Source organism: Pithys albifrons, chromosome 12 (assembly GCF_047495875.1).
Source record: "Pithys albifrons albifrons isolate INPA30051 chromosome 12, PitAlb_v1, whole genome shotgun sequence".
NCBI classification, from domain to species: Eukaryota; Metazoa; Chordata; class Aves; order Passeriformes; family Thamnophilidae; genus Pithys; species Pithys albifrons.
Genome location: NC_092469.1, coordinates 3104560 through 3125275, shown reverse-complemented (window position 1 = coordinate 3125275; position 20716 = coordinate 3104560). Strand labels below are relative to the sequence as shown.

The following is a 20716-nucleotide window of genomic DNA, read 5'->3' as shown; positions in this document are numbered from 1 at the left end:
ATGATCATGTTTCAAGTGTCTTGCCATGAACTGGAATACTTATAACTGGTTCAGTGTACAACTCTGAGGAGTGCTGACCCCATCGAGTCTACTACAGGCTAAAATCTAGGGGGTTTTCCTAATTTGGTCCAGAAAGCCAGTGTGGACAGAGGAGAGAAATCTGCAGACTGTGTTTTACATTCCTAGAATTTTCAGTCCCAGTCAGACTGCTGAGAAACCTGAAGAAAGAGTTTACTTCATGCAATCATCCATTTTTTAAAAATTCTCAGAAGCAAGACTTCCTTTTCTGGGGTGTAAAAACGTATTAACAGCATTTTTAATATATTCTGTTCAATTCATAAAGCTCATGGATCCAAACTAGGGTTAAAAACACTTCATGGTTACCAGGGGGAAGCTGTTCTTTGATTTAGTGTGGATTAGTGAAACCACTACATTATTTTTAATTCAAAATTTCCCACACTGGATGTGTAGTCCTGGCCTGGGAAGAAACTCAGCTCTTGGAAATGTGCCTGGAGCTGTAGACACCTCTCTCTTCAGAACATGAGCCTGTTCTTCACCCTGTTCTGTCATACTTTTTTCTTCAATGACTTCCACATCCATTTCAAAACACCCTGAGGTGATGCAGGTCCCAAAGAGGTCTCTGTGTAGGTCCAGGTGAGCACCAGCTTCCAGCTCTGTGTGCCAGGGCAGTGCCAAGCACTGGGCTGAGCTCCACCTGCCCCACCCAGCTCTGGGCTCAGCTCTTGGCCAGAAATCCTGTCAGTGACAGTTCCTCACTACAGCAGAATGGGTACATGAAACTCAGGGTTTGAAATTTATCTCTCATTATCCCAAACAAAAATATTCCTATCAGATGAAATAAAAATTAAAAAATAAAATAAAAATGAAAACTATTAATATTTAAGAGTTTTGTGCTCTTTCGTGACAATTTAATAATAGTGTTAACTCCAAAGTTGTTACATTACACAGGAGTCAATATGTCAACTTCATTTTTTTAAATTGCCTTTACTGTTTTTTCACAATAGCAAATACATAAGGAAAATTAAAACACTTCATATTGCATTATTAGGCTGAGGGGGAATCTGTTGGTTTGGGGATTTAAAACTTACTATGATGGATGCTCCTGATATCATAGAAAATACATTGCAGAAAATACCATTATACTGAATATTCCCAAAATGAGAACTTTCTAAGTTAATTTGGTATTTCATTTCATGAAAAGTTACACTTTAACCTTGAATCAAAATCCTGGGTTTGCCTGGCTCTTCACTGAATAAGGCAGTAAAGTAAGTTGGGGGGTTTTTCTCCTTGGGAAGGTTGCTTGGTTTGTTGCTTAATTACCTGCACCTTTGCACTTTGACACCTGGAATAATACTAGTCATAAATTTGAATTTTTATTATACCTGTCTGCAACTCTTCCCATCAGGTGGTTGTAAAGTTGGGGCAAACAAAAGTTTCAGAGCTCAAGGCAACTCCTGTTCAGCTCAAATTAGCACCCTACATAACACCTATTAACTCTCCCCTGGAGGACAATTAGTCCAATAGTACAGTTGGTAACTTTTTAAAAGGTCCTAAACCCGTGTGGCAAACCCCAGCAGGTTCCTGGAGTTTCTGGTTGCTGGAAGAAGGTGTGCATGACTTTTTCAATTGTATGGCTCTGCTACCAGGGGATTTATTGCCAAAATACAGAAAGCTCATTGCTAGTGATCTCAGCGGCAGGTGGTGGCTCCTTCTTCAGGTGACAATCCACCTCCTGCAGAATTACACCTGCTTTGGTGGTGGAACTGAGTGATGGGGAAGGCTGTGGATCACTAATGGATATCTAACACTGCTTAAAGATAAGCAAAGTGTTTCTATCATTCAATGTGCTGATTATTTTGAGGGCAATTTGTTGTTTTTGCAGCCAGGCTCAGAGTTTGAGGGAGGGGGGGAAAGAAAGAAGAGAAGGATGCTGTTTGTATTCAAGCAGTGTCCCCTGGGCTTGTCCTTCCCCTCCCTCCAGAGGGAAGGCAGAGGGGAAGCACATGAAAAGAAGCAGTTCAGGGTCTGAGCGTGCCATTTGTCACTGCCAAGATCCATCAGTGATACAGGATTACAAGAGGGAACAACTGAAAGGTTAAGGATTTATCTAGAACATCTGAAACGGATATTAAACTGAGATTTAGTGCTTAATGAAAATTAATGTTTACTGTCTTAGCTACTGTGAAAGAGACTTGTTCCTTTTCCAGGAACCTCTTCACTTGCCAGCAACACCTAAGAGCAGGTACATATGTTTAACATACTGTATTTTGACTTTACTGGGCAGGAATTTAGAAGAGAAAATAAACATGTTCAGAGGAGTGAAGTGCTGTAAATGCTGGGGCAGCAGCTCCTGGAGCTGAGTGTGGGAAACAGGTTTGGAGTGTCTGAATGTGCTTCACTGCCTGCCGAGACTGACCCTCTGAGCAATAAAAACTTTCATAAAAGCTCATAAAGGCAGTTTTATTAGGTTTGTAGAGCCATCACCAGGATTTCCCTTTCAATATCTATCTAATGACATGCTTTTTAAAAGAGTTATAGGCTTGCAAAGTTCTAGGAGGCATTTAAAAGACGTGTGGTTACGAGCATGGTTAGGGGTGGGATGGGTTAATGGTGGGGCTCAATGACTGCAAAGGACTGTCCCAACCTAAATGATTCCACAGGTCTTGTAAAGATCAGGGAAAAACCAAGAGCCCGTGGGCAGGAGTGTTACAAGCCAGAGAGAGAGAGAGAAAGAGAGAGAGAGGGAAGGAAGGAAGGAAGGAAGGAAGGAAGGAAGGAAGGAAGGAAGGAAGGAAGGAAGGAAGGAAGGAAGGAAGGAAGGAAGGAAGGAAGGAAGGAAGGAAGGAAGGAAGGAAGGAAGGAAGGAAGGAAGAAGAAGGAAGGAAGGAAGGAAGGAAGGAAGGAAGGAAGGAAGGAAGGAAGGAAGGAAGGAAGGAAGGAAGGAAGGAAGGAAGGAAGGAAGGAAGGGAAGGGAGGGAGGGAGGGAGGGAGGGAGGGAGGGAGGGAGGGAGGGAGGGAGGGAGGGAGGGAGGGAGGAAGGAGAGGGAAGGAAGGAAGGAAGGAAGGAAGGAAGGAAGGAAGGAAGGAAGGAAGGAAGGAAGGAAGGAAGGAAGGAAGGAAGGAAGGAAGGAAGGAAGGAAGGAAGGAAGGAAGGAAGGAAGGAAGGAAGGAAGGAAGGAAGGAAGGAAGGAAGGAAGGAAGGAAGGAAGGAAGGAAGGAAGGAAGGAAGGAAGGAAGGAAGGAAGGAAGGGAGGGAGGGAGGGAGGGAGGGAGGGAGGGGAGGAGAGAAAGGAAGGGAGGAGAGAAAAGAGAGGAAGGAAGGAAAGAGAGAAAGAGAAGGAAGGAAGGAAAGAGAGAAGAGAAAGAAAGAAAGAAAGAAAGAAAGAAAGAAAGAAAGAAAGAAAGAAAGAAAGAAAGAAAGAAAGAAAGAAAGAAAGAAAGAAAGAAAGAAAGAAAGAAAGAAAGAAAGAAAGAAAGAAAGAAAGAAAGAAAGAAAGAAAGAAAGAAAGAAAGAAAGAAAGAAAGAAAGAAAGATTACAATTTCCATGTTGTGCTTTTTGCCTTAAGCATACCTTATCTATTTAACCTCTGAATTTAGGCAATAAAAATCAACTAAAATATTTTCTGCTCTTATTAAATGATGTTTAACAAGATTTAGGTTCTTGGTGCTGTAACTTACTGTCTAAAACACCACACAGATTTCCACTTATTTTAAAATAACTTTTACTTGGAATGGAATCACAGGATTCTTATAAAAATACAAGGGACAATGTCCTTATTACTGTGTCTCTCAATTTCAATAAAGGTGATGTATAGAAGGAGGACATTTTTATTCAATAGTTTTGAACTAGTAGCAGCATTTTACATGTCATGAATATCTGGACATTTATTTGTGTTAAATACAGATAAATATAATTAAATGCAGTTGAAACCAATGGCATTCTTCACCTGATCCAGGGGTTTTGCATTCCTTTAATTACGATTCAATAATTCTCTAATTCAGTAATAACTGAATCAAGGTTCCTCAGTCTCTGTGTAGATTTAAGGCAAAAGAAATCCCTGTCTGGATTTCTAATTATTTATAAGTTTATTGCTTAAACAAAGCCACATACAGATAAGAGAAGGCAGAAAAACATTCAAAACATTAGAAATCCTACCAGACACTTCTTTTCTCTTGAATTCATTTTGGCTATTGTGATGCCTTCAGGGTGTTGACAGAGAAGAAAGGGAACCCCGAGAACAAGGGACAATTTGTGCAAAGCAGTAAAACAGCCTCATTCCTTCTGGAGGACTCCAAAAGGAGTGTGGGTGAAGCAAAGATATCACAGCAAGTTTTAGATCTCTGTGGTCTTAATATAACAGGGAGAAGTTTCTTTGTGTTTTTTTACTGACAAAGTTGAAATTATAACTAAAAATTACTGGAACACACTTACTTTAAACAGTGTTAGTTATGCAGATTTTGGGAATATGACCAGAAAGTAATATTAAAAAAAAACCACACTAAAATGACTTGATGTAATAGTCACAAATCCCCACCCAAATTAGTCTGAAACGTTGTATAGAATCAAATAAAACTGACAAGCCTCTCCATTGAAAATCACACAAGTGGTTCACATACACACAAATCTAACTTTCAGCAGGAATGTTTAGATTCTCTCCATCAGTTATTCCACTGTGGCACTTGAGGTGAGACAGAATGCAAACCCAAACAACTGGACAGTGATATTTGAAAATCTGTCCCAACCAAGAGGATGCCCAGCAAGAGCACAGGGGAAATGTCTGTCAGCAGCGTGTCCATCAACATTAACATACATTACTTCAGATTTTTTCTTCTATTAATTCACTTCAAGATAATGTTTTCTGACTTGTGATTTGACAGAATGGGTTTTTTTATGAAACACACCATTATAAAATACTAAAAAGACCTCTTGAGGACCCAGGGTTGCAAAAATACACTCAGACTTTATAGCAGAGGTCCTGTATCTGAACCTTTAGGACATCAGAGCTCCTCTGTAAAAAGAAAGAGTGCAATGAATGAGTGAGCCTTTCAGCAGGCCCCCCAAGCCCACCCCCAGCAGCAGGCTGAGCCCAGCACCTCAGCCCCAGCCTGGCTCAAGAACACACTGCCAAGCCCTCCCACAGTGGATTTCTTTTATTGCAAGTGTCCTTTGAAAGCCTGGCCTGAAGAGTCTGACAGTCACCAAGGAAATCACTCACGTGCCTTCTTGCCAGCATTTCCTGTCAGCAGATTGGCAATTACCACTTTCCTTAATGGGGAAAAAAAAGGAAAATTATGTCAATTGAAAGGCTGGAGCCTCGTTTGTTTACAAGCACAATTTGAATCTATAGCTCTATTCAAGAGGTAGCAAATTGAGATCACATCAAGCTTGCTGTAATTTCAGTGACTTGATTTTATTAAGGTAAGATATTCTTCTTCTAAGATGATCAGCCCTGCACCACATACAAACCCTGTGAGTGAAACTGCACATCTCTTCAGTTCCTCTGGGTAATTGGCACGAGGAATTCTCCAAGGAATATGCTCTGAAGGCTTTCATTTCTGTGCAAGCAAAGCAAATGCACAAGGAGTTATGGGAAGGGATTCGAGGCCATGCTGCTGTGCATCTTCTCCAAATAAATGGGATCTTTCTGTCCTGTGTAGCAAAAAGCCTGGAAAAGCTGTCTGAAATTGCATTTCAGCTCCACCAAACAAAGTGCAGAGCATCTGGGAAAGCAGAATCTGCCACTGCATGAAAAGCACAAACCCAACTCCTGCCAGAAGGCCTGAGTCGCCTTCAGATGGAAAAGGAAATCTAAAGGGGTAAAAAGCAGCAAAGATTTGCATGAGGAAGCAGAGACAGACATTTAAATTTATTCTAAAGGAAGATGCAAAACATTTTTATTTCTGACTTGGTCCGTGTGTTTTTGACATCGTTACTTTTTGGATAATTAAAGCTTTTCCTACAGGGCTTTATGACAGTTTTATAAATGCTGTCCCATTTTATGCAAGGAGAAAAGGCTGGAAAACAGTGAGAGTGTGTGAAGTAATGATGTTCTTTTCCATGCATGCTCCTGATGGGTTCAGTTTTTCTTGAGGCAGAGACACAAAGAAATGAAAACATGTGACCAAAACTTTATTCTGAGTATTTTTTAACACACACTTATTCTCCTTTACTGAAGTTCTTGCAGAAAACAAAAAAGGCACTGAAAATTTTATCCAGTATTCTTTTCTTAAATAAAATTTAACAGGAAAAAACTTGCTTTTTGCAAGCTCACAGCAGTTTTCCAAAAGACATGGAGCACTAATGCCCAGAAAAGTACAGTGAGAAGGAAAAGATGAGGAGAGCAGTTTACCATAACTTGGAAAAATCAATAATGTGTCACTTCTTGCTCTGGTACCCACTGAAGTAAATGCCAGATTTTTCATAGCTGAAAAACCAGTGCTATATGGTCATAAATAACTATTGCTTAAACAGAAGCCACAGTTCTAATACTGTAATAAAGGGGGGTTTTAACACATGCTTCTAGTTCCAGTTCTCAGAGTAGCAAGTCTTCAGGCAGTGGAGTTCAAAAGTTTTAAATATTCTATTTCTGAACAACGAGTAATAAAACTGTAGGGACCTCAGTGGAGATCAAACATAAATTTTCCTTTTCCACAATGGATCATCTCTAAGACCATGAGAGGACCACCAAAGGAGATTTGCAAATAATAAAAGGTTTGTTTCTGATGAACACTATTCATTTCACATGTAGTAGACACCTGCAGTTACAATGAAGTCACAACTTTGAATGTGTTTAACACAAAATCAAAAGTGGAAATAAAGACTGAAATTAACTGACTTGCCACAGGTAAAATATTGATTAATAATGAATCCTCTGTAACTGTGTGCAAGGCAGTGAGTGAGCCACAGTGATGTTGGAATGCTCTGGACAGTGGTTGGCATAGAAAAGCCATCAATGAAATCCAGACACTTGCACACACCTTCATCAGCTAAATAAAAGTTCTATTCCCAGCTAACCATATTCAGCAACCAAGTGGCTACTCATTGTTTGTGTGCACTGACTCACAAAATCAGATGATTCAATTGTCATAGCAACTGTATCCCAAATTTGGGTTGTCGAGGTAGATGCAAACAATTCCATCTCTGAGTTCATAGAGCCCTCCTTGGCTGATGGACCACTCTCCTCTGGGGTTCTAGAAAAACCAGCAAGTGCTATTGGTGTGAATGAAAAATGCAGATGTGCCCATAAAATGGCAGTGGCAGAGGCTTCTCACTTCAGGTGCCACTGATGGTTCAGTGACAGAGAGAGGCAACCACAGCAGAGCCCTCTGGCTCCTGCAGCAGAACAGGGAGCACCTGTAGGAAACAGGGGAGAGTGACCAAATGCAGCAAACCTGCCTTTTCCCCCTGCCATAGCAGATGTGACCCCTTGAGAGGACCAGTTTAGCTCATCCAGGTGCGTAGGTGAACAGAACAGTCACCAAGCCCCACAGAGGCTGTTTGTCTGTTTGTCTGTCCCCCACATCCCTGTCACACCACAGCTCCTCTCTTCCCTCTCTGCCAGCTCCCATTTTCTGTGCTGTGCAGAGGAGGGGAAGGAAAATGCAGTGACCTGGCAGAGACAGTGATAGGGGAGTGAGCAGACGAGCCATGCCCTTCAGCAGCAGCTCCCTGTGCCCCCGACTCCAAAGTATTTGCAGTCAGCTGGGGGGTAGAAAAATAATTCTGGAATGGAGAGTTGTGCTGGGCAGTGTGTGAGAGGCACCAAAGGCTCCCTCAGTGCCAATAGTGAGGTGCCAGTGGGTCAGACCCTGGGCTAGCCAGGTCCTGCTGGTCAGAATTGTGAGCAGTGGTTAACACAGCAAATGGCCTCCCAGCCCCACTCCTGCTGAATTGTCTTACAATGTTCACATGATAAAATGCTTCATTTAGGTCAATCCACATGTCCTGCAGCACCTGGACTTGCCAGACAGACACACGCCAGGGGAAGCAGTAAATGCCCTCAGCAAGGCTTGGCCACATCAGACTTTCCAGGTGTCCCAATTTTCATTGACATTTACACAGCCAAGGAGAAAGCATGAACATCAAACTGCCACTGTACTGATGGAGAAATTGTGAATTCCAGAAGCTTCAGAACATCTTAAATTGGCCTGCACTTTGCTTTAAAAATACCAAGCTCACCAAAACTCAAGAATAGCAGTTTGACTCTTGCTATCTGGGTTGCCAGCTCAGGACAAGTCCTGGGTAGCACAAAATGTCACCTGAATCCTGGGAATAATCAGCACTCAAGTTTTTGAGCAGAGCCATTTCCCCCTCATTGTTACTGATATGAAAGTCAACTCAAAACACTATTCTTATGTTAGCCAATTGTTCTACTCCTCAGTCACTAAAATCCGGCTGAAGGAGTGCAGGTGAGCTCCTTACCAAGAAACAGAAAACCCTCCAGGAAGAAGAAGAGTAGAGCCAGTGAGAAATGACTAACAGCATACCCCCAGGGCCCTTCAGTGCTCAGGAATAAAGGGCCTGGCAAAGAGCTCCACCCTGTACACATCACTCTCTGAGAACTGCTGGTTCCTCACAGGTCACAAATTGAAGACTGCCCACCTATCTCTCCTTCTGCACCAGGTTTTCTAGCTAAGTTGCAGGTGTTATCTTCTTTTGGCTTGTTTGGGTTTTTTAAGGCTCCATATTGATCTCTTATACCAAGAAGACTTGTCAATAATTAACTATGAGAACAGGACAAAGGGAGACTCTATCAGTTCCAGTTAATTGATTGTAACATAATAATATCCAACATTTGGATACACATCTGTGTTATCTGATCTACAGCCAATCTATCAAAGCAGGGAACTTCAGCACTCAGGGGCATGTCCGTGTAGATCTACCTTTCAAATTTTGCCTGCAGCCTTTTCTCTCTCCATTTGTGCTTTCTTTCCCAAAGAAACATCTCTACAGAGTGACATGAAAGCAGCCCAGAATTCTGCCTGTATTACTTTGTCTCCCCTCCAATAGAAAGACCACTGAAGTTTCCCTGTCCTACTTGCACATGTCCTGAAATATTTCTTGGCTTCCAGGTGAGCTATTCTAACTAGGTATGTGAAGTCAAATTCCATTCAGTGCTTGCTTGAAATTCCCTGAAACTCCTCTGGTTACCTGAATAGTTCTTACAGGTTACTAAATATAAATGCAGTGCTATATTTTAAAGCTTAGCTTTTACTTTTTAATAAATCTGGAAAAGGGTAATGTCCTTGCCAAAGTCACGCTGCGAAGGCAATATGCAAATATTAAATGTGAGAATGAAGAATAACTGAAAGGTATTAAGTAGAAATTGCAAGTAACTGCTGACAGTGCCTGAAAGCTAATGATGCTAATTAACAGTATTCCCAGGGATAGGTCCACAGAAGGAATGGGGGATGCACAGGCTTGACTTTTCCGCCTTCTTAATTTATATTCGATAAGAATTCTATAAAGTCAGAAAATGGCAAGTTTTAATTAGTATGCCTGAATAGTGAGGAAGACAAAGTAAACAAGTAGTCATACCTTCCTCATAATAAATTCACAAACAGCTCTTCCTGTCCTTTCAGTTAAGCTTGCACTATAAAGGGACCGTTTCCTTGATCAGGTACCATGGAATCAGAGCAGGTGTAAGTCACAGGATTGTTTCGTCAGGGAGAGGGACTCAGTATCTGTTGGAACACTCTGAAAAAACACAGCAGGACGTGATTTCCTCTAAGGGTTCACATACCTGTTGCAAGTCAAAGAAGTATCAGAGCTTCCAAATTTCAATTAATAAAAGAATCTTTTCTTCAAACAACTTCCCATCTCAGCAATGGAGTCGAGCACAGATAACAGAAAGCCTCATCACAAAGTCTGGAGGTGAATTTAAAATTTTCTGGACAAAACTAACTCCATGGTTTCAGACACTGCTCAGCTACCAACGTCACTGCAGCTATGAAGGACTTGCCAGAATGACACAGCAATACTTTTGAGTTTTGATTCAAAAGGAATTTATTCCTCTAAAATGCTACCATTTCTGCTTTTCTCCTGTTTCACCTTGATGAATCAAAGAAGTTTCAAGGCAAGCCATAATGAAACAATTGTTTCTCACATGAAGCTGTATTTAGAATAACAGGAAAAAAACCCACCAGAATTTTCAGAAATTTCTGACTAATACACAACACAGAAGTGTGTACAGCAACACAGGTATGAGGCACGTTGTCCCAAAGGTGCAAAGTCTTTGTGAGGGGGAAACAACAGCAGGAAATAGGTGGGTGTTTGTCTGAGAAACATCGTGTGGGCATAAACACTGCCCTCAGCTGGCACCAAATTTAGAAACAGTGGGCACAAAGCTCCACACTCTGATCCTTTACATCCCTTACTCCAAGAATCCCTTACTGGAAAAGGCAAAGGAAGCCATGTGTGAAGGATGGCCTGAGTTCAAATGTCAAGAGGGACTCTGCTCCAAGAGCATTGGCTGCAGTCAGCTGGGAGTCCAGGGGGAGCAGAGACACCAGGGCAGCAGCCCCAGCCCAGCACTGGGCTCCAGAGTGACACTCTGGGCAGTTCTGCTCCACCCAGGATTGGCTCCTGGTGCCACAAACCGACTGGGCATGCCAAGTTCTTTGACAGTGTGAAAATCCTCAAGAGGCAAACATTAAAAGTCACTTAATGTGTGTACTGATCTCTACTTTGGCTCCCCGATTTGTAATTTTTTCTTGTTCAAACTGATGGATGAACCAAATGTTTTTAATTATTTCCAGGCTATGCCCTTCAGAATTGCATTGCCTTCCCCACATACAGTACTTCTGTCCAGAGACTCCCTTGCTTCATTAAGATGGAAAGTCATTTCAGTTACCAAAAGCCAGAGCAATCGAGTTTTAATCAAGTGAAGTGCACACAAGCTGCTCCCATGCCAAGTGCCTGTGGGGTGGAGCAACCACAGATTCACCTTGGAAATGCCACCCAGGGCTTCACTGAGCTCCAACACCTGCCCCTCTGGGTGGAAAAGCACAAGATCAATAGGAAGTCATTGTGTTTTAGGACAACACCAGCACAGCAGAGAGTTATCTCTCTGGGAATTCTCTTTCACCAAAATAACTGATAAAGAATAAACCACAAGTTCAAAATTACTCAAATAGATGGCATCCAAACTATTAGGAATTGCATGCTTGGCAATGGTAGGATTGAAACAGAAAGCTAAGAACTAAAGGAAGAATTTGTTACCTGATTTACAAAGGAACTCACACAAGAGAGAAGGCTTAAAGAGATTAAAAAACCTCAATGCTTGGCAGCTTGGCAAACTCCTTATGCCTTCCTAAAATAGGGGGGGAAAGCAGCTCTTCACTCAAAGAGTTACACTTTACTTAGAGCTCCGGAGGGCTACTTGGGAGACTGGGAAAGAGCCACAGGAATATTCCATCCTTTCTCCTCTGTGCAAAGGAAATAACCATGAAACCTGTTCTTTGGCAGGGCTCAGCCATGTGTCATTTAACCAAAGCCACCTCTGCCCTCCCCCACCTGGGGCAGGTGCCACCACATCCCTGCAGCTGCTCTGGGCACTCAGAGATCCGACTGCAGAGAGTCTCTGGGCAGCTCTGCTTCTGTCCTCATGCACAATTCAAGGTGTGCTACTGCTTTGGTAGCTCTTTTTCACTTGGCCTCATTAATTTCCTCTGTATTAAAGTGAGATAATTGGTGTGAGCTTAGATGGAGCTTTTCACAGCATTTTTCCTAATCAAATACACCATAAATTTAAGTTAGAAAAAGGATAAGTACATAGCACATAATTAAAAAATTTAAGTTAGAAAACGGGTAAGTACATAGCATATAATTAAAACATCCACACATACAGAGTCTGTTCTATTAATAAGGCCTCAATTTTTTTAGAAAATGCTTTCATCCTAGAGGTTTATATATTTCAAAAGTATTCTGAATGTGTACACTGCAACTATATTTTAAATATGAGTAAAACCAAATCATTTACAAGGTAGCAACCTTTAAAATATTTAAGTTTATTTAATGAGTAATTGCATTCAAATGGGTAAACAATTGGACACCAGAGTAAGTTTGGATCAGATAAGGGCAGGTCTTTTATACTGTACAAGGTAAGAGTTCACTTTAAATTACTCACACAAAAAAAATCTGAACAGTTTTTTTGGGAAAATCCTTTTCAAAGTGAAATTTTGTCATGCTTGTCAGAACTCTGAGGACTGCCTATTACTCATTCTGTAATTAAGTACACACTGTTGTCTCTGAGTAAAGCCCTAAGACTGGGGTGTGTGGACAGGATACCTGACACAGATGGTGATGCCATGGCAGAAATGGTCCTTCCAGAGGACATTTCACAAGCCCACTCAGATGAAGCAAACAAGTGCCCACTGTGCACAGAACCCCAGGAAGGGAGGAGTTGCAGATGCAGACCCGAAGTTATCATTTTTATTAAAAAATATCTCAGCTGTAGTTGAGCCTCAAAGCAGAGAAAAACACCAGAGGCAAAACAAAATTAGGTCTTAAAGCAGAGACAGAGGAGGAGGCAGAGAGTAAAACTATATAATATTACACAAGGAAGATAAAGGCCATTTTATTGTGTTGTTGGTAGCATTTGGAAAAGAAAGAAAAACAAGCAAAGCTCACAGTGAGTTTCACTGGATGAAGCACAAAGCTCATATTTCATGAAAGACAACAAAAGCAGACCTAAAACCCAGGCCAGGCTCAGGTCTGGCAAATGTTCGTCACACAAGGGAGGAGGAGAGAACTCCACGAACACTGACACAGTTGAGAGAACGACTCCATCTCTCAGCTCCTCTCTCTCTGAGCACCCTGAGATGTTGGGCATCCCCATGGCTGGCACCAAACCCTCATGAATCACTGCCTGTCTCTGGGTGCAGACACCAGGGGTTTCTGTAAGGCCAAAAATATCACCTTTTTGGCAATGACACTGTGGTAAAATCATGGATAGAGAAGATGTAGCATAACATTAGATTCAGATTTTGATTAGTACGGTAGATCTGGGCAATGTAACTTCCCCAAGTTCACTGCTCTTCAGAGGGTTTTCTCATGTAGATTTAAATCTGAAGTGACAGACTGTATCGTGAGAAAGGCAGCTAAAAGAAGCCAAATTTATCTGCCACAAATTCAGAAAACATTGAAGAGATTGGCAAGTGCTTCACCAAACATTTCCATTAAGCATGAATTATTGTTCTGATTACATCTTAAAGCCAGTAATTGAAAAAAAATCTTTCTAAATGGTTACTCATCTCCTAGCATTTATTTTTAATTTTTTTAAGCAGAACATATCAGTACCAAGTGTTAATCTCTCAAATAACTTACCTTTATGAAACACTACTACAAAAACATAATTAGTCAAAATTAATCACCAAATAGATAGGTCCTATGCCTGTTCTTGGCACTTTTGTGGGATTTTTTTAATTATTAGCCATGCAGAAACGGACCAAATTTAACATTCATTACACAAAGTGTGTGGGTTTGCTACAAGGTGTCACAGCTCCCCTTAAATCAGGCCAAATGACCACAAGTGAAAGAACTAACCCTGACTTTTAGGTTATAATTTGGACACAGCAAGTGCTCCAATACCTGCAGCTGATTCCATCCAAGGTACCTGCTCAGTTTTGTGGCAAGTGACCAAAAATCTTTCCTCACCTGTTTATGTTTCCTACTGTAAAAGGCTCAAAATGGTTTCAGAAAGGGAACAGAACTGTAGAGGCCTTCCCATCTTATGAGTTAAGCAGATACTCCAGTGTGTTAATGACGCCTTAGAGCAAAGGCCAAGCAGCTCAAATGGCTTGAAATGACACCCTGGGGTGAGCAGAACAGAAGAGGTTACACCTGCTGAAAAATGCAGCATTCTCATGGCCTAAGGAGATCACCCACGGCCCAGGATCAAGGCTTTCCAAGTGCTGGTGCTCAGGGAGTGGGGTTTTTCTGGACAGCAGTTTCCTGTCCTGCATTGCTGTGTAAAATATTACACAACAGCAGAATAAATGTGGTTCTTTAACTGATCACATCAGGAACTGGGTAACAGCTCAGCAGCATCTCCTGGAGCCTGGGGCAAAGGAGTCAGCTTGGATCCTCCAGAACCCACAGAAGGAGGCTATAGACCAGCTCTATTTCTGCTTTAATTTGCAGCTGAACACTTCGGAGAAGCTGCCAGGACAAGGCTTAAGGCTCCTTCTGTAGGATGTCTAGGACTTATTTCTGATAAAGTGGAAATAATACGCCCTTTAGTTTTAGTAGGCACAGAATCACAATATCCCACAGCACCTTCACTGGAGTTTATTGCTAACAAATTGCTGTAGTGGAGTTAAAGCTCAAACATAAACCACAAGTGTAATGAACACTGTTAAATGAGCTCTTAGAGCACAGAAATAACCACAGCCATTTCTCTTGGACTCTACTACAAATACCACTTTGCAGATCTGATTTTAAAAACAAAGCATGACTGATCATCTTAGTTGGACTTTAACTGCAATAAGGGACAATGTGAACTCTCATGCAAGGTGTTTCTGAGAGCTTTCCTAGTGCCATGAAAATCAGCCTGATGGGACTGAGCTCTCACACTGATGCTTTCACTTAATGCTGTGCAACACCTTTACCTGTAACTGTCCCTGTCCTAAAGGCCATGGATTCATCATGCAGATTTATCAAACTGAGCTCTTCAGGCAACAGTGACAGTGATGACAAAGTTTAATCAGTTGAAAAGCCCCAAACAAATTTCATAATTAGTGTTTTCCATTAGACATTCCTGTATTATGAAATTATATTTAGCAGAGGTTAGAAACAGTAAAGAGATCCTACACATCTGCTAAAGCTGTCCAGGATATTCACATCTTCATTATTCTATTTTCAGGTAAACATCACTGTCAAAGCCAGATCAGACAAAACACAGTTCTGTATTCATAGAATCACAGAATCATAGAATGGATTGGGTTGGAAAAGACCTCCGAGATCATCAAGTCCAACCCTTGGTCCAACTCCAGTCCCTTTACCAGATCATGGCACTCAGTGCCACGGCCAAGTTCAGTTGAAAAACCTCCAGGGATGGGGAATCCACCCCCTCTCTGGGCAGTCCATTCCAATGCCTGAGCACTCTCTCTGCAAAGAATTTTTTTCTGATCTCCAACTTCAATTTCCCCTGGCAGAGCTTGAGTCCATCGTGCCCCCTTGTCCTATTGCTGAGTGCCTGTTGTTTGTCTCTCCAAAAGTTTCCAAACCTTGTCTCACTTGTATCTAACTGCCCTGTGTGTTGCTGTGGTTTACAGCAGAGTCCTCCATGCGAGCTGTTACTGTGGGTAATTGCCACACTACCCAAAGTTGCAGGGGCAGAAATCATACACTTCTTGTAAATACACAAAGAACAGCCTTTTCCTGGGGCTCTAACCTGGGTTATGACTTTCTTGCTCTGCTAGAGGTGTTAAGCCATCACTTTTCTCCATCTCAGTTTCCCCCCGTGTAAAAGGAACATAGAGACATTCATTTAATTTCACAATTTCTGTGACATCTATAAATAAAAAGGCCTTCCAAGGAGTGTTCTTGCTGTGATTCACCATTGGTCTATTTATCACTGCATTAACAAGACTTGTTCCTGTTCTCCTTTTAGCTACCAGAGGACACACTGTTATCAGTCTAGCAAAAAGCAAGCTAATGATTTTTTTTATTTCTAAATAATTACTTTACTTTCTTTCTTTGTTTAGGGATAAAATATAACATGGGATTCCTGCAACCAAAAAAAGTAAGTTTTCAGATGTACATAAGGAAAATTGTACCCATATTCCAAGTATGGAGTACAGATAGAGGTGGCTCAGATAAGGCCCCTACACCGGAGATGAAGCCCTGAAAAGGAAAAATGCATCAAAAGCTTTGCCAAGAAATGCAAATTTTCCTTTTAAAATATGAATTTTATAAGCTATGCAGCTTCAATTTTATGAGGTTTTTCCTAGGCTGGATATTGCTGAAAGATACTGTAAACTTTGCATATAATAATAATCTGTATGAAATCGTACTGATCAAATGAGTGTCTTGAGAGGGACTTAAAAACAGGTGAAAGAAGAAACCTGGTGAAATTCCCCCATCTAGTGGCTGTCAGCACTGAGTGACTATATCTGTATATATATATCTATATATCTCTATATATCTCTATATATATACCTAAATTTATATATAGAGAGAGAGATAAAGATTGAATTACAGCCACTCTACAAAGGGGTAATATTTAGCAATGGATCCAATATTTACAAACACATACCTTTTGACTACCAGAAATAACATCTGCAGATAAGAGCAGAGCACAACAATCACTCCCAGCAATTGAATAGTGTCTCACATGACAAATTATCAGTTGATTGCCCATTCTGCACATCACCTATCACCTTCACCAACATGAGAAACCTGAACCCTGCAACAGCACCCTCAAACTTGTGTTTCATACTGATCTGTTGTGTTTGAGTTTTGTACAATACAATTTAAGCAAGTTGCCTACAAAATAGTACAATCTGATTTTTTCCTCTTTTGTCACCAGTGCTTTTTGTAATGAGCACTGAGCCTCTTCTCTGAGACTTGTTAAAACTCTGACCCTTAAATAAGAATGTGACAAGATATAACCTCCATGACAGCACAAGTTTGTCGCCTATAGCATTGCTTTTTTCAGCCAGCAAAAACTAGTAAAATTGAATAAGGTTTAATCTGTCACCTTGAAAGGACATGGCCCTTCTGTACATCCACATACTTTATACCTTTAAAATTGTGAGGGTCTAAATACTAGTTGGAACAAATAAAGGCTGAAAATCAAAAATTTAAATTTATAAAACCTCTAAATAACCAGAAAGTACTTTGGGTCAGCAATAAACATTCTGCAACCACATCTGCTCCTCTGTTGGAACAGTCCCTAGTGGTTCATATGTCACTCTGCTCCCAGGTGTCCTCAACACAGGGATGACATGTAGCTAAACCGTGTGCAGAACGTCACTCTAATCTTAGAGGCATAGACTAGACAGGATTTAATTCAGCTGCTTTGAGAAGCAGAAAGTAACAGAGCACATCTGGGCTTTAAGCCAAAAGAAGTATTAACCAGCGAGATCCCCCTAATGAAAAAGAGCAGGTCCCAGAAACCCTTATCCATGGACCTGCTTTACTTACTCAGATTTCACTGCCCCAGTCCCAGACAAGCTTCATTCCCACCCCTCCCTCACTACTTCTCATCAAGTCTCAACTGCTTTGGTCCCAGGCCCATGTCACCCAAGCCTCCCTTGGGGTGCCCCTTCATGCTGCTCTCACCCAACCCACTTCTTGCTTGCCAACCCTCCAAGTTTTCACTGCAGCCCTTTCTGCTTCCCTCTACCTATTCCTCCTCCCTGTCCACCTTACAAACTCTGCAAACCTCCTCCCTTCCCTCTTGTTTCACTCTGCAGAAGTGCCTTCACTGCAAAGATAAAGTACTGAAGGGGGAGGGGATGATGGGAAACACACGACACAAACAAACAAAAAACCTTCTGTAGAAATTTCAAGGACAACTTATCTAAGACAAGAGTATCTATCAAAATCTGGGTGCACCACCTAAAACGTAGTTAAGTTCAATTCTGAACTGGAAATTACCCGCTCAGGCTCATCTCAGCCTTTGAATTTCATGCAAGCACAGAACAAGGTGGCAAGAGAAGAGCCCATAGCACAATGCAGGTGCAGTGCTGAGGGTTTGTGGCTCTGCATTTTGTACAATTCTGCTGAACTCTTGAGTGTATGAAAGATCCACGTGAAGCCGTGCAAGCTGTTAATGGTGACAGTCTCTCATTTACTAACATCTTTAATCTATTTTTCCTCATCAGGACTGTGTTTCCAGCAATAACCAGGAGAGAAGATTAAGAAAAACTTCTGCAGACGGAGCAGCAACGGTAAAGCAGAGCGACTCATTAGAGGCATCTGAAAGTGAGCCCACTAAGCTTCAAAGCACAGACAGACGGCAAAGCAGCATCGTGTTTGCTATGAAAGATCAACAGAAAGGTGAAGAAACCGACTCCATCCGGCTCCATAAACGCAGGAGGAGGTTTATAATTAAAAAGAGCCCAATTCTGATTTCCATGAACAGCTCTGTTCTCAACCTGCCCACACTTAAATCCGAGGATAGAAACAACAACAAGTGGCAAAGTCTCTATCAGATCCAAGGAGAAAGGAAGCGGATTATGAGGGAAACTTGTTCAAAATACAAGAGTAATAACAGAAGAATAATCACTCCTTACCACGTCTCTAGAATATTTGTAGAGGATAAATACAGGGTTTTATACTGTGAGGTCCCCAAAGCTGGCTGCTCTAACTGGAAGCGGGTGCTGATGGTGCTCAATGGCCTGGCCTCCTCCACGAGAGACATCCAGCACAACACGGTGCACTACGGCAACTACCTAAAGAGGCTGGATGGGTTTGATCACAAAGGCATTTACCACAGGCTCAACACCTACACAAAGATGCTGTTTATTCGGGAACCCTTTGAAAAGCTGGTCTCTGCATTCCGGGACAAGTTTGAGCATCCAAACAACTACTACCACCCGGTGTTTGGGAAAGCAATCATCTCCAGGTACAGGGTCAATGCCACCAAAGAAGCCTTAAGGACAGGCTCTGGAGTGAAGTTCAAAGAGTTCATTCAATACCTCCTGGATGTCCACAGGCCAGTGGGAATGGATATACACTGGGATCATGTCAATAGGCTCTGCAGCCCATGTTTAATAGACTACGACTTCGTTGGGAAATTTGAAAGTATGGAAGAAGATGCAAACTTTTTCTTGCACTTAATTGGTGCTCCCCAAAATTTAACCTTCCCCAAGTTTAAAGACCGGCACTCCAATGAAGAAAGAACTACCACTAAAATTACACAACAGTATTTTGCACAGCTTTCTCCTTCTCAACGACAGCAAAGCTACGACTTTTACTATATGGATTACTTGATGTTTAACTACTCCAAACCTTTTGAAGATTTATATTGATTTGAGAGCTGGGACATTTCCACAGTCACATCAGTTGAATTGCATAACAAATCCAGGTGGCTTCTGTTAATATACACCTCTCTGTTAGTAAACAATTGGTTGAAGAGCGGGGGAAAAAAACCCAAATAGAACATAAACAGATGTTTACACCTTCACCTTAATTGCCTCCTTTTTCAAATCATATTTTTTCTATAATTTCTCCATATGAAATGTATGTACATATATGTATAGTATGTCAGGGTGCCCCAATAAAGCACAGAATTTTCCATGCTGGTGTGGCCTGTGCTTGCAGTGGGAGGACAGTTGCAAACCAGGGAAACACACCTGGCAATCCTGCAGTGCAGCCAGTATTTCAAGAGCTTTAACATTTAGAAAGTAAGTCTGACAGTGATGGAGTAGCAAGGAAAAAATACACTAAGTAATATTTACAATTTGTTGAAATCTGCAAGGCACGATGCCATATACTAAACAGGCACTATGTGTTTGAAGTTGGATGTTGATTCCTATTTCCTGATATCCATAAGTTAGTTAGGGAGAAAAAGTCTAATCACAGTCACGCTGTTCAAAACCACACTGGTGAAAACAACTAATACTTCGTGACCATGTGAGAGCAGTATTAAACCAGATGTTGCAGCTTGGAGTGAGGAGTGTTCTCCCCCTCCAACATTTCCCTCATGGCACATTCATCTGCAAAAAGATAAAATGCAGGCGAACATTTGCATCTTTATAAGTGTTATTAAAATTCTTTTAATCCTTTGCATTAACATAAATCTCTGGTTTAATCTTCATAGTCACCAGGAATATCAAATCTTTCCCTCATAATAACAAGCAAGAATAAACGCCACTTCCTGCCCGACAGGGCAGTTCCTTTCATTGCTGCAAACAATTTGCACTTGCTTATTTTAGTAACAATTAGATCTGACTGAACATGCAAAAAGTATTCCAGGTGCTTTAGTTCAGTTGTTCATTTTCTGTATTTGGGAAGGCTTTCTCTCATCTCTAGCAGAATGTCTTGTGAGAATCAAACACTTGTACTCCCACTGGTTCTGCAGATCCTCAGACATTCTGTTCACAGACCCCTTGTTCACATGCCATTTCTCCACTTGACATGATGACACCTAAACTGGCCATACTGGAACAAGGATCAAACTCCACCCCAATGCCAGAGCTGAACTCCTCAGTTATTTCTAGAGTTTGCATTTCACAACCAAGAATTCCACCAGAACAGGCACTGTCTGAATGTAAACACATTTACATCTGAAAGACTTTGTTGGCACTTTACACATTAAGTGTTCATTGTGTGAACAGAAAAAAATACCAGCAAAATTACACTTCTGATTGTATCAAACCAGTGCTTTTCCTACCACTACCCCCTCTATATCTATTTTAATTATTTTATAATAAAAGAGGACAAAACATTTTTAATGACAAATGAAGATGAAGGCTTTGACAGGGTTTTATTTTGTCTGGGGTAACACACATTCTCTACACAAAAACTCCTCAATGATTTGCATGTTTATGACAAGCTGTATATGGCACAGGAGCATCTGTTTTACTGTATCTCAAGGAAGACAGAAGTGTCCCTCCAATCCTCAAAGGTACTTAGTACTGGCTAGCTGCATTAACTTAACTTTGTTATTCATTTCCCAGTCCCAACTGACTAGTAGAAACAAGGCAACAAGTGGTTTAAAATAAAAAAAAATCTAAAGATAT

General features: G+C 41.3%; 1 protein-coding gene across 1 annotated transcript in view; it reads left to right on the top strand.

Moving 5' to 3' along the window:
- Nucleotides 1-19244, top strand: part of CHST8 (carbohydrate sulfotransferase 8) — a 190343-nt gene extending 171099 nt beyond the window's left edge. Inside the window, exons 3-4 of the mRNA XM_071567682.1 lie at nt 15731-15768; nt 17855-19244. Of these exons, the coding sequence (XP_071423783.1) occupies nt 15731-15768; nt 17855-19003 (1187 nt within the window). The 3' untranslated portion in view covers nt 19004-19244. The remainder of the gene's footprint in view (nt 1-15730; nt 15769-17854) is intronic.
- Nucleotides 19245-20716: the final 1472 nt, after the last annotated feature.